Here is a 12950-nt window from a genome sequence, read left to right on the forward strand (position 1 = left end):
AAAAGAGAAAAGATGGAAAAGAATTGGGGACAGAAAATGGCCTGGTGGTGGGGAAGGACCAGAGAAATGAAGTAGGGACAGGATAACTGTCTTCAAATATTTGAAGGGGTGTCACATGGAATGGGTTTTAGAGTAGTTCTCCTTGACCCAAGGGTCCAACTAGGAATTAGTCAAAAACAGTAGTGGATAAAATTAATGAGATGGCAAAATTAGACTTGTTCAAAATAAAAATTCCCTAACAGTTAGACTACCCAAAAGAAGAATAGACTACTTCTCAAGAGAGTGCTAGATGATGAAAAAACCTTTTGTCAACTTTATTGTAAAGTAGATTTTTCTTGAGATGGGGTAGGACCAGATGATACCCCTCCAACTCAGATTCTGGGAGTAGAGTTGACATTTTCAAGGGGTTTTATACACTGGGAAGCCCTTAGGACAGGTATCTGCCCCTTCCTCACCCAGCTAAAGGAATGGAGTGAGAGGCCAAAAATGACAGATTTTCACAAGGCTAGGTGCCATTGTCCTGATCACTGATTCTCTAACAACTAAAATGAAGGGAATAGGGTAATGCTAAGGTTTAAAGTTGATGTGTATCATACCAGGAGATTGCATACCAACCTAGGAAAATGGTCATATACATGTTAACCCACACAGATCAGCCCCTGTCTCCACCCCAACACCTTTACTAGCTCAGTGAAGTCTCTAAAATAATTGTGCTCTGGATGGGGGGATGTTGAGTGAGATGGTCAGGCTGCCTGCCAAGTGTGAGATTTCCTAGAACAATCAGAAGGGGGGAAAAAAAGAATTCAATGGATAAAGACAGAATCAAAGAGAATCAGAAACAAGGAGGTCAAATAGATTAGTAGTATGAATGGGATGGACTAGATGATCTCTGAGGTCTTTTTCCAGTTCTTACAATCTGTGCTTTGAAAGAAATACAGGAGTAGTTAAGTTTCTCAGTAGACAGAGAACCAGACCTGGAGTCAAGAGGATCTGGGTTCAGATCTAACCTCAGATACTTTCTAGCTCTAAGACCTTGGGCAAGTCATTTAACCTCAATTGCCCAGTCCCTACCACTCTTCTGCCTTGGAACTGATACTTGTATCATTGCTAAGACAGAAGGTGAGGATTTAAATAGAAAATAGAATAGAAAAAAAATAGAAAAAAAATACAGACACAAGAAGAGAGAAGGTGTAAACAGAAAAGGGCTTCTGAGACACCTACTGCTATTTACCCAGTACTTTACTGATGACCATTCTGGGAGGGTCTTCCATCTCTAGGTTCTGACTGACATCTTCATTCCCAGAAATTAAAAAAGAAGACATGCCTAGGAGGAAGGGGAAGGTACCATTGGGACATCTTATTTCTTATCCTCTAATAACATCTCATTGGGCAGTTAAGTGTTGCAATAGATAGAGTGCTGGGCTTGGAGTCAAAAAGATTCATCCTTCTGAGTTCAAATATGGTCTCAGACACTTACTAGCTATGTGACCCTGGGCAAGTCACTTAACCTTGTTGGCTTCAGTTTCCTTATCTGGAGAAGGAAATGGCAAGCCATTCGAGTATCTTTACCAAGAAAACCCCAGATGGGATCAAGAAGATTCAGACAGGATTGAAAAATGACTGAACAATAGTAATACCTCTCTCTCTTCTTTTATAGCTCAACATCCTAGTGGACACAGGCAGCAGTAACTTTGCAGTAGGAGCTGCTCCCCATCCCTTTTTACATCGATATTACCGGAGACAGCTGTGAGTGTGGGGGAACCAAGATCCCTTAATTTTCTATTGAAGGCAGGGGGCAGGGAATACTGACTGGGAAGGTGAGGAGCAAGATCCAAAGGGCAAAATCTGAAGGAACAAAGACTGAGGATGAGAAGTTGGTAGGATAACCAGAGCCAGGGAGATATTCATTTCCAGAGAAGTGAGCAGGCATAGCTGGTTGCTTTTGGACAAAGTAACCCTACAGTCCACAGGAAAGTCATAAAAGTCTTCCCCACCCACTCTGTCTTAGAAATTTTAAATGTTTGGGGAATGGGAGAGCCTGCCTCATCCCACCACCCTTTGGTAGCATCTCAGTTTCCATGAAGTCTCCTTCCCATGAGGGTCAGGGGAACCCCAAGACTTGCACTGCTTGTTTCAAAAAAAAAAATAAGAAAAAGGGCCGTTCATGGACCCCCATCTGTGTGAAAGTCAGGAAATTTAGGGTAGAGATGCCTATTAACTTCCCCATAAGAAGTTCTCCCAATGTAGACAGAGTTCCCAGAGTTGGCAGGTTTGTAGGACAAAGAACTAAAATAGAGTTTGGAGGAAGAGGTATGAATGGTGATGTGGGGGCCCTGCTTAGGATGGAAAGGAAGGAAAAGAAAAAAATTACTGGCACAGGTATGGATAAAGAATAAAGGGATTCACTAGTGAATATATGGAGTTGAAAAGAATGTTAGGTGTAGGTAAGAGGCAGGCAGAGAGGAAGAGACAAGGTTTCTGAAATGCCCTCTTTCTGGGGCCACTCAGGCACCCCAGAGCACATGTGAACCCCACATTCCTCTTCTCTCCTAATATTTTCTTTCCTTCCACCTTCCTAAACAGTTGATAGGTACGGGAGTATAATTAAGGTCAATAAGAGGAATGAATGATTCCTTCTCTAACTCTCCTCCCTAGTAGCTCAATCCTGGTTACATTCCATTATATCAAGTGTAAGATCTCATAAGTATGGGAAAATGGGTGGGAAATATTCAAGTAGGTAAGCTGGGTACACATAGGTGGGGTGCTAAATGTTAGTAGTGTATTACATGGATCTGTGTAAGATCTTGGAGCTTGCACAAATCTCAGTCCTCTCTGTAACCTGCTCTGAGGGATCCTTACCATTTCTTACTGGCACACTCTCTGTCACCCGGTTGGCACCACCAGGTTCCAATGCAGCAAGGGAGTCAATGAGTCCTTTTCTCTGGGAGCTCAGCCAAGCTGAGAAAGGAAAAGATGCCCCTGGCTGCCCCTCTGGCACCAGGCACAATGCACAATGCCTAAGCTTGTTCCCCATAGAGCTTTGGCCCAAGATGTAGGGAAATGAGCTGATGGGGCAGTTGTTGAAGGAGCTCCTCACTTCCCTTAGTGAAATTGCATGGTGTCCTTAACTATTGTGTTTTCAGGACAAAAATGAGTTGTATAAAGGTTTTAGCCCCATTCTATGAACATCTAGATAGGGATAGGATCCTAAAAGGAATAGCCCAAAGTCCCAGTTAAGGTGAGAGTGGGGATCTCACTGAAAAGGCAATGGGACACTGGCAGCCATACTTGCTGCGAGTTTCTTTGGAGTCAATGCTGTTGGACCTGAAGCTAGAGAGTTCTGTAACACCTCGCATACATATATATATATACCTGCTTTCTTTTCACAGATCCAGCACCTATCGGGACTTACGGAAGGGTGTGTATGTGCCCTACACCCAGGGCAAGTGGGAGGGCGAGCTGGGCACTGACCTAGTAAGCATCCCTCATGGCCCAAATGTCACCGTACGTGCCAACATCGCTGCCATCACTGAGTCTGACAAGTTCTTCATCAATGGCTCTAACTGGGAGGGCATCCTGGGGCTGGCCTATGCTGAGATTGCTAGGGTGAGGAAGCAGAGAGCTGGTGCTGAATACTGCATGGGGAGGAAGAATGATGGGGAGGGAAGAGGAAAGAGACTGAGGGAGGAATTGGTGCAAATGGGAATGGGCTTGAACTGACACTAGAATGTTTAAGATTAAATATAGGGAAGTTAGGAAATGTACAAGACACTAAAAAGCATTTTCTTCAAAGACTTTGAAGAATAAATGAGATGGTGGAATAAAAAATATATTTGGTAATGAAAATTATATAAAAACAAAAGATACTAATATAAGATTTTTTAAAAATGAGTGAGATTCCTATCTGTCTAGAAGGAGTTAGGCATGCATGAAGAGAATGACTTTACTTCAAATATTCCATAAAAGCTCTACATTGACACCCCTGTTGGCACTGTCATTGCTCCTCAGCATCATCCAAATCTACCTTCACCTTCCAAAAGTGGCTTTCTGACCTAAGGCTAACTATCTCCAAGATAACCCTTTGAAAGGGACTTTCAGAGCTCTTTGTCCCACCCTAGGGATAACTACTTTTGCTCTGGTATAGAAACGGGATTCTTGCCCCTTGTTCCCTTGTCTCAGTGACTGCCCCCGAATTCACTCTACTTGTTTTCTTGACAGCCTGATGATAGCCTGGAGCCCTTCTTTGACTCTCTGGTGAAGCAGACCCAGGTACCCAACCTCTTCTCCCTACAGCTGTGTGGCACTGGCTTTCCAAACCTCAACCAGTCGGAGGCACTGGCTTCTGTTGGGGGAAGCATGGTAAGTGGATTCTGGGATAGATATGAAGAGTGTAGCTGGGCAGATACCAGTTGGCATCTCCTCCTTCCAGGGCCAACTAAGGCAAATTCAAGGAGTAGTGACCTTTATTTTCCCAATACTGATTAAAAACTTTGCTGTGCAAGTCATAGTTTCTACTACTAAAGTTTCATGGGAAATCTGTAGCAGGCTCAGAAGAAAGACAGAGATGATTAAAGAACTGAAAAATAAACTTGTCAGAAAAGGCTAAAGGAACTAACATGACTTAATCGAAAGAAGAGGTATGTTTTCAAATATGATTATCACCAGAAAAATAGTGAATGGTTCTCCATCCCCACCAAAACCAAAATGAGGGAACAGACAAATTGGAACAGAAGCAAATTGGGTAAGATTTAAATAACTTCCTAACAACAACAAAAAAAGGGTTATATGAAAGTGGAATAGATGATTGGGAAAGGTGTAGCATCTTCTCTGTTTGATAGAACTTTTAAAAGGAGAAATCCCCAAACTGTCTAGGCTGGGTTAGAGGCAGTCATGTCTAAAAGAGGGACAAAAATCATGATATTTAAAGGGCTCTGCCATCCAAAAGCACCTGATATTTTTTTTAACTTCACTACATCCAAGAGTGGACATACTCATACCTCCAGGTTCTTAAAGCCCTATGCTCCTAGTTCCCCAAGATACACACCTAATGGATTGGGTCATGACATAAGCCTGGACCTATCTCTCTCCAGATCATTGGGGGCATTGACCACTCTCTATATGTGGGCAGTCTGTGGTATACACCCATCCGACGAGAGTGGTACTATGAAGTTGTCATTGTTCGAGTGGAGATCAATGGTCAGGACCTGAAAATGGATTGTAAGGAGGTAAGAATACCAGGAATACTGTAAGAAGGCATATTTTGAGTGCTGGGGAACCCCTGACTAAGGAGTTGGATGGAAGCCAACCATAGCCTTGAGAAAGAATTAGGGAAGGGATCTTTGTCTCATTCTAATTCAATGGTAAGAGTAAGATCTCCATCTGTAGGGTAGAGGTTGGGAGAGTATTCACAGAAGAATCACATGGTTGTGGTCTAATGATAAAAGAGTACATGAACACTAGGAAGGAATAAACCTATGTTCTAGTCCCAACTCTGCCACTAATTCAGCTGTGTATATTTAAGAAAAGCCAATTAACTTCTCTAGATCTCACTCAGTTCCCCATTTGTCAAATGGAGATAATCCCTACCTAATCTACTCTACAAGACCAAAAAAGATAAGAGCTACAAAAGCATTTTGAAAAACTAAAAAGCATTATTCAAATGTGGATTATTAAACCAATCTGGCCCTAGACCTTTGATTATGATGATGATGGTTTAGGATATATTTGAATAGAATGGAAAAGCATTTATTAAGCACTTACTATATGCCAGGAACTGTACTAAGTGCTAGAAATACAAAAAGAAACAAGTAATAGTCTGCTCTCAAAGAGCTCTTATTCTAACTGGGAGAGACAGCATATATGGGAAAGTTTGGCTGTAAGACGTATGGAAAGGTCTAGTAGTCCTTAGAACACAAGAGGCAGGGCCAATTTTAGGGTCCAAGGGCCTTTGGGCTGCACTATTAGGAAGGGGGGATCCTGGTGGTCTGTAGGTAGGTGGAGGTTTAGCTGTGATGGTTAGGGGACAAAAGAATGCTGTTCCAGAATGTACCCAAGGTCTCTTGGACTAATGTGACTAGCATAGTTCTGACCAGCACTTGGCACCAAAAGGCATTTGGCTGCCCTGAACATCTTCTCTCCTCTCCAGTACAACTATGACAAGAGTATTGTGGACAGCGGCACCACCAACCTGAGACTGCCCAAGAAAGTGTTCGAGGCTGCAGTCAAGTCCATCAAGACAGCCTCCTCGGTCAGTGGAATGGACACACACACACAGTGTAGTCGTTGAAAGGGTTGGGGAAAAGGAGTCATGTGGAAAGGAAGCACAAAAAATCAAATGAGGCTAACACCCTTGTAGAACACTGTGACACAGAGTACTGCAGCTCTAAGGAACCAGGAGCTGAGCTGTCTGTGGACACTGATCTTTTCCCCATCTGTCTCGGCTATAATCTGCCCTGTCTTCCATTTCAAGCTGCACTCTTCCCCCATCCATACCAAGAACTCGAGAATGAATAACGAATGATCTTCAGAGGCCATTTAGTTGTGCCCATATATTAAGCATGAATCTCTTCTAGAGTATTCTCAGCAAGTAGTAGTGGTTTAACTACTTCTGATGAGTTCATACCTTCTAAGACAATATATTCCAATGCAGTTCTTTCTTCCTTAGACAAAATCTGTATTCCAATAATCTCTATCCATTGGTTCTAATTCTGTTCTCTAAAGTCAAGAAAAATAAGTCAAAACCAATGGCAAGTCTTACAAATAGCTGAAAATAATTCTTCTTCCCCCATTCCACCCCAAGGCTTCTCTTCCCAATTTCTTCCTTTAAAAAAACAAAGGAACACTTTACCTTCTTCGGACTTAAACTCAATACTAAGTATGGTTCCAAGGCAAAAGAGTGGTAAGGGCTAGGGAGCTGGGGCTAAATGACTTGCCCAGGATCGGATAGCTAGTAAGTGTCTGAGGCCACGTTTGAACTCAGGACTTCCCATCTTCAGGCCTGATTCTCTAGCCACTTGGCCACCCAGCCCCCACCCCCATCCTGTTTCTTTCAGCTGATGCAGGTAGGATATTTCTGGTACATTCCCCATCCTAATTACTCTCCACTGTATAATCTCCCTTTCTCTAGTCCAGTTTTCCTTTGGGGTTGAACAAATGATAGGTCCTTGCAATATCAAAAAAATGAACAGTAACAAGAGGCTACTTTCACTTTATAATAGCTATTCCCTCCAACTTCTATTTCTTATTGTCCAAGACAGACAGAGAAATTCCCAGATGGCTTCTGGCTAGGGGAGCAGCTGGTGTGTTGGCAAGCTGGTACTACCCCCTGGAACATCTTTCCAGTCATCTCACTCTACTTAATGGGTGAAGTCACTAATCAGTCCTTCCGAATCACCATCCTGCCACAGGTATGGTATGCTTATTTCTTAGCCAAAATGGGCCTCAGGAAAAGGAAGGCAAGTGGTGTGGATTGGGAAGAGTAGACTACAGATACCAGGCATAGCTGAATGGGGACAAAATAATAATGGAGAACCATTGGATTAACCTTTCTGGAAAACTGGGTCTCAAAACAGCCAGGGGATTTAATCTCTGAGTCTTATTTCTTCATCCCAAATGTCTCACGGGAACGCTGAAAGAATCAAAATTAGATAAAAGCAAAACATTGTATAAAAGAGTTATTATTATTGAGGTCTGTGAATACCGCAGGACCAGAGAAAAGGTAGGATGGGTGTTTGAGTGAGATATCCCTCACCCTGTGATCACCTACCCCTAGCAATATCTAAGGCCAGTGGAGGACGTCGCTACATCTCAAGATGACTGCTACAAGTTTGCCATCTCACAATCATCCACGGGCACTGTTATGGGAGCTGTGATCATGGAAGGCTTCTATGTTGTCTTTGACCGAGCCCACAAACGAATTGGCTTTGCAGTCAGCGCCTGCCATGGTGAGAACACAGGCTCTGGAAAGCCAAAGGGTCTGTATTTCTTTTGGTTGGACAGTAAGGTTATCTGGGCTTGTGGCAACTTGGTAAGGAATTCCCTGCCCCTCAAAGACAATACCCTGGACAAGAGTAGTTGTGAACCCATATCTTGCTTCTTGACCCTCTGACTCAAGCACAATGACCCTTACTGAAAGCCCAAGAGACCACAAGCCACCCAAGAACAGTTGTAGTGTCTGAGTCCAGGGAAAGATGAGCACGCACATGGACACTATACTACTTGTCATTTTCCATCTTAGTTAAGGTAAGCCAGGGAGCAAGACTGTGTAGCTATCCCTGGGAGGTGTGGGTGTGGGGCTGGCATTATGTGGCCATAATAGAATTGAAGACTCAAAATGTGTAGAATGTGGCCTCTGCCTGGTTGAGTGTGCTAGGCTGCTCCTCACCTAAGTTGAATCTTTTTAAATCTCCTTAAAAAAGGGAGCTTTGATGGCTTCCATCAGAACCAAATTCCAGAGTCTCATAGTTATTGAAAGTTTTTTCCTTAATTCAAACTACCATCAAGCCCAGGCACTGTGCCAGCTGACATGCCACCTTTCTCCACACTTTCACAGTGCATGATGAGTTCCGGACAGCAGCAGTGGAAGGTCCCTTTGTTATCACAGATATGGAGGACTGTGGCTACAACATCCCGCAGACAGACGAGTCGACCCTCATGACCATAGCTTATGTGATGGCTGCTATCTGTGCTCTCTTCATGCTTCCACTCTGCCTCATGGTGTGCCAATGGCGTTGCCTCCGTTGCCTGCGCCGTCAGCAGGATGACTTTGCTGATGATATCTCTCTGCTCAAGTGAGGAGTCCTCCAGGCCTCATAGGCCCTCTATGGCTCTCTACTCTGGCCACAGGCAGGAGACATGGAGATAGAGCAATGTGACCAGAGCACTCAGGACCCTTACCCACCAGCCTGCCTATCTTGTCTGGGAGAGAACCAGAAGATTCTGGCAAGGTGTATCCTACTGGGATAATGTTTTTAGATGGGAAAAGAGGAAAGGAAGCTCTCCATTGGCAGGAAACCCTTTGGTCACTTCAAACCTCAGCTAGAAAATTTTCTGCTGCTTGAACTTCATCCCTAAAAATTTTCACCACCTCACCAAGTCCTCAATCCAAATTCTTCCCTTTTCCTTATTCTCAGAATTGGTACTATACCCAGCCTTTACCCTGCTGATGTCCTGGGATTAAACATGGTTTACCTTGTGGTTCTCTTCAGCAGGGGCTAATGTATGACAGCTCCTTATTTTTGTGTAGAACCAATATAAACAACCCCCTAATTTAATTACAGGGGTGAATTTTTTAAAATTTGTGAATAGATTGAGGTATTTAAGTGATTTTTACTTGGAGGGAGGGTAGGCAATGGTGAGGACAGAGAGAGAGAAAGAAGTTAGGGAAGAGTAGTAAATGGGAAGAACAGTCACAATTTTATGCCTTGCCATCTACATAGGATACTATGTCATATATACCAACCAGGAAAACCCTTATTCGGTAAGGAACTCTAGTTGTCTTGAAAGAACCAGATTGGCCCTCACACTATGGCCACCGATACTCCTATTCCTATTATTCCCGACTGACTTCAAGGTAAACTCAGAAGAAAAGAGAAATCCTTGCAAAATTTGACCAGAGTCATCATCTGCCTTCCAGAAAGAGCAAATAGATGGCAAATCAAATTTCTCCCACTGGAGGTCCATTAAGCAAATGACTTTTTTCACTACTGAACCCTCTGTTCCCAGAGCACTTGTACTAGAGTTTTGCTAAGATTCCACAACCTTCCACAACCCCCCCCCCCCAACTTTATTTCATTTCCACAGAAAGAATAAATGGAATAAGGCAGAGCATGGTTGTATTCCTTGAGGTACTTAATCAAAGAATCTCATTTCTTTCCCCTCCTTCCACCCGTTGCCACAAAGCTCCTAGGGTGCTCTGGGACTGTGCAAGCTGGGGAGTTAAGTAGAGGGCCAGGAGACTTTCTCCTTAGTCAGTCTTTGAAAGCACAATCCAGAACTTTCAGCAAATATGGGGCTGGATCTCCCTAAGAAGGGATCAGGCATCTACTTCCTTCACCATCCCAAACCTCTTTCACCATTATCCCTTCCTCCCCTCATAACCCTGTCACATTCAGGTTAATGAAGCATCTTCTAGTGCCACTGATAGCTCCTGAAACTCAGGGCTCTCTGGTCCTGTTGCTGTCATCTTCAGTACAAAAGTTGTGCAGAGAAAACAGCCTCCCCACTTCTCCTCCCTACTTCCTCATTTTATTGTAAGTTTTCTTCCCTCACTGAGTACCATTCTTTTCCCTGGGTCCTTGGCTCCCTAGCCCATGTGTTATGTTGCCACCTAGGGCTAGGGACAGGGAGAACAAGCTCATCTTCCCAAAGCTCAGAGCATCTGCTCTAGTGTTAGCAGGCAGTGAGAAGGAAAATATAAGTAACAGCCTCAATTCCACCTCAGCCCCCTCAAAGGAAACATTTTCCTCAGCACCACTTTTTTTCTAGTCTAGTCTAGCCCACCAGTCTAGATGAGGATTGTCTGGTCTCCTTTTGTGTGGGTGTGAGGTTGGGGGGAAGAGGAGAAAACAAATACAGGGTTTCTGGAGTTTCCTGTCTCTGCCTGGCCATTCTATGGACTGGAGCCCCAGTCAGCTCCCCACAAGCCATAAGCAAGTAACAATGAGAATAATGGATCACAGCTTCTCATTTCCTTCCACTGCACCTGGTGCTGTCCTGGATGATGGGGGAATACCCTATACCCTCCCTAGAACTGACAGGAAGATCTCAAAAGACCACCTCTTACCAGCTTGGGACTTTTATTTGGGTGTGTAAATAAACCTTTGGGATTGCTAGTATGTAAGAAAAGGCCAAGTTCTGCTTTATAACCTCTACCCAAGGCTGAGGAAAACTGGTTTTTTCCTAGCTCTTCCCAGGGCATAAAACCAACAACTTTGGTTAATTGGTCTTGTAGCTCTCCTGTTTTGTTTTGTTTTGTTTTGTTTTTTAAGAGAAAACTGGTTGTACTTAATTCTTTTTACAATTCTCTTCTCCAAGTTGCTTTACCAATCTTGAACTCTTAAATATAAAGAAAATCCCTCTTGGTATCTGCTTCTTGCTTGTAAGATATGTATGTATATATCTATTTTTTAATTCTACCCTCAAAAGCTACTGTCCCATTTCCAATCCTCCTCATTTGGCCAACTTGAGCTCCACAGTTATAGGCCAGCAGACAAGAGGGTAGATGGAACTTAGGTGTTGCTTTCCAATAGTTCTTAGGACAAAAGAGAAAGAACTGAGCAACGCTGGGGTCCCACCACCCATACCAACCTCTCCAAAAGTACTTGTCATCTTGCTATAGATTAGGTTATCCAAGGGCTTTTGCTAGGGAAGAGGGGTGTCAAGCCCTCTGCTCCACTCCTCAACTTTTCAGTCTCTTCCATTTCCATGGCTCTAAAAGCTTTCTGAAGATAACCAGAAGTTACTTACCCAAGTTCACTTCCTAGCCTTTTAGAGAATACTAAAAGGTATGCTATAGTCCAGAAGCTATAGGATTCAGGGAGGTAAGCAGATCATGAATAAAAAGAATCAAGAGAGGAAAGAATTTGCTTTCAAACCTTGCTACCATATTTTCTGCCCTCAGACAAAGATGTCAGAGTAAAAACTCAGTTGTTAGGAGGGTACACATCAATCACAAAAGACAAAAACATTAACCAGAGAAATCTGGAGAAGATAAAAATGGAAGACAGGAGCCCTGTGCTCTGGAGTAGCTCATCCAGGCCATTTTCTTGACTGGATAATCATACAATGAATCTTGGCAAGAGAGACAAGAAGGAAGAAAAGAGAAAGGACACCTGGGTGAACAGATGGGAAGGGAAGTAAGAATGAGCCAACAGTAATGGGAAAGATGTGGATGGATTTGAAGGAAAAGTCTTCTCCCACCCCCATCTAATCAGTAGAGAATGATTACTACCAAGTTTCAGGAAAAATAAAACATACCCTGCACACAATGACCCAAAGATTATTGATAATAATACAATTGGGTTCTTTCAGAACAGGGCCACACTTTTTAAATTAGTGTTTGGTTTTCAGCTGGATGATTCCCATTAGGGAAGGATCTAGCATTACCTCCTGTAGGAATGGGGACTCAATAGCTTGGGATAAGATTCAGAAATCTAACATAAGTATGACTTTTCCCAGTATGGAAATTAAAAACCCCTGAAGAAACCAAAGGGCAAGGCGCAATACTGACCAGCAGTACATGGATGGCTATCTGTATAATGCAACCTGGAATCTAAAATCCATGACACAGAGAGGTTTGGTTTCTGATGGCCTCCCCTCCTCATCCTATTCTGGTCTCCATTTTCCCCAATTCAGAACACATTTCAAATATAATAAAAACCATCCCAAGATAATCCTGTAGGTGAATTTGCACAGAGATCTCCTCACCCCAGTGCCTGCTCAGAGCTCACCCAAGGACAACCAACTTGGTTGTGAACCAACTGCCTTAACCTTAAAGGGGGGAGGGGGGAAGGGCTAGAAATCTATAGAATGGGAGACCAGAAGCAAAGGAGAAGGAAGAGGTGAGGACTTTACAAAGTTGGTCTGTCAGAGCTAAGGCACAACCTAAGTCAATGGGAGCAAGGTGTAAGAAAAATCTGTATGTTGTGCCAATCTCTGTACAGACCCCTGTATCCAGGAAGTGGGATGGTAGGGAGGGTAGGGGGATATGATTGATATTGTTATTCTCAGACTGTGAATTCTGCTGATGTAAACTGCAATACTCTGTAAACCTAATGTCTACGTAATGATTGTTAACACAGTAAATTATTCAATCTAAAGTCAAACTATCTTGCATTACATTTCTTTCTCTATCAAGTCTCATTTTGTCTAGGATGATGCAGACTTCTTGAGGTTTCCAGTGAGTTAGGCATCTGGTTAGACAGGTGGCCAAGCACCAGGATTCAATCCTA

The 12950-nt window shown here is 43.2% G+C and overlaps 2 protein-coding genes across 5 annotated transcripts in view; one reads left to right on the forward strand and one right to left on the reverse strand.

Moving 5' to 3' along the window:
• BACE1 (beta-secretase 1) overlaps positions 1–9825 on the forward strand; it is a 32623-nt gene extending 22798 nt beyond the window's left edge. Inside the window, exons 2-9 of the mRNA XM_001370744.4 lie at positions 1658–1746; positions 3390–3606; positions 4219–4359; positions 5091–5225; positions 6146–6247; positions 7257–7406; positions 7772–7943; positions 8552–9825. Of these exons, the coding sequence (XP_001370781.1) occupies positions 1658–1746; positions 3390–3606; positions 4219–4359; positions 5091–5225; positions 6146–6247; positions 7257–7406; positions 7772–7943; positions 8552–8793 (1248 nt within the window). The 3' untranslated portion in view covers positions 8794–9825. The remainder of the gene's footprint in view (positions 1–1657; positions 1747–3389; positions 3607–4218; positions 4360–5090; positions 5226–6145; positions 6248–7256; positions 7407–7771; positions 7944–8551) is intronic.
• The window catches only part of RNF214 (ring finger protein 214), a 39261-nt gene that overhangs the window by 6949 nt on the left and 19362 nt on the right, over positions 1–12950 (reverse strand). The window lies entirely within an intron of this gene.

Source organism: Monodelphis domestica, chromosome 4 (genome assembly GCF_027887165.1).
Source record: "Monodelphis domestica isolate mMonDom1 chromosome 4, mMonDom1.pri, whole genome shotgun sequence".
NCBI classification, from domain to species: Eukaryota; Metazoa; Chordata; class Mammalia; order Didelphimorphia; family Didelphidae; genus Monodelphis; species Monodelphis domestica.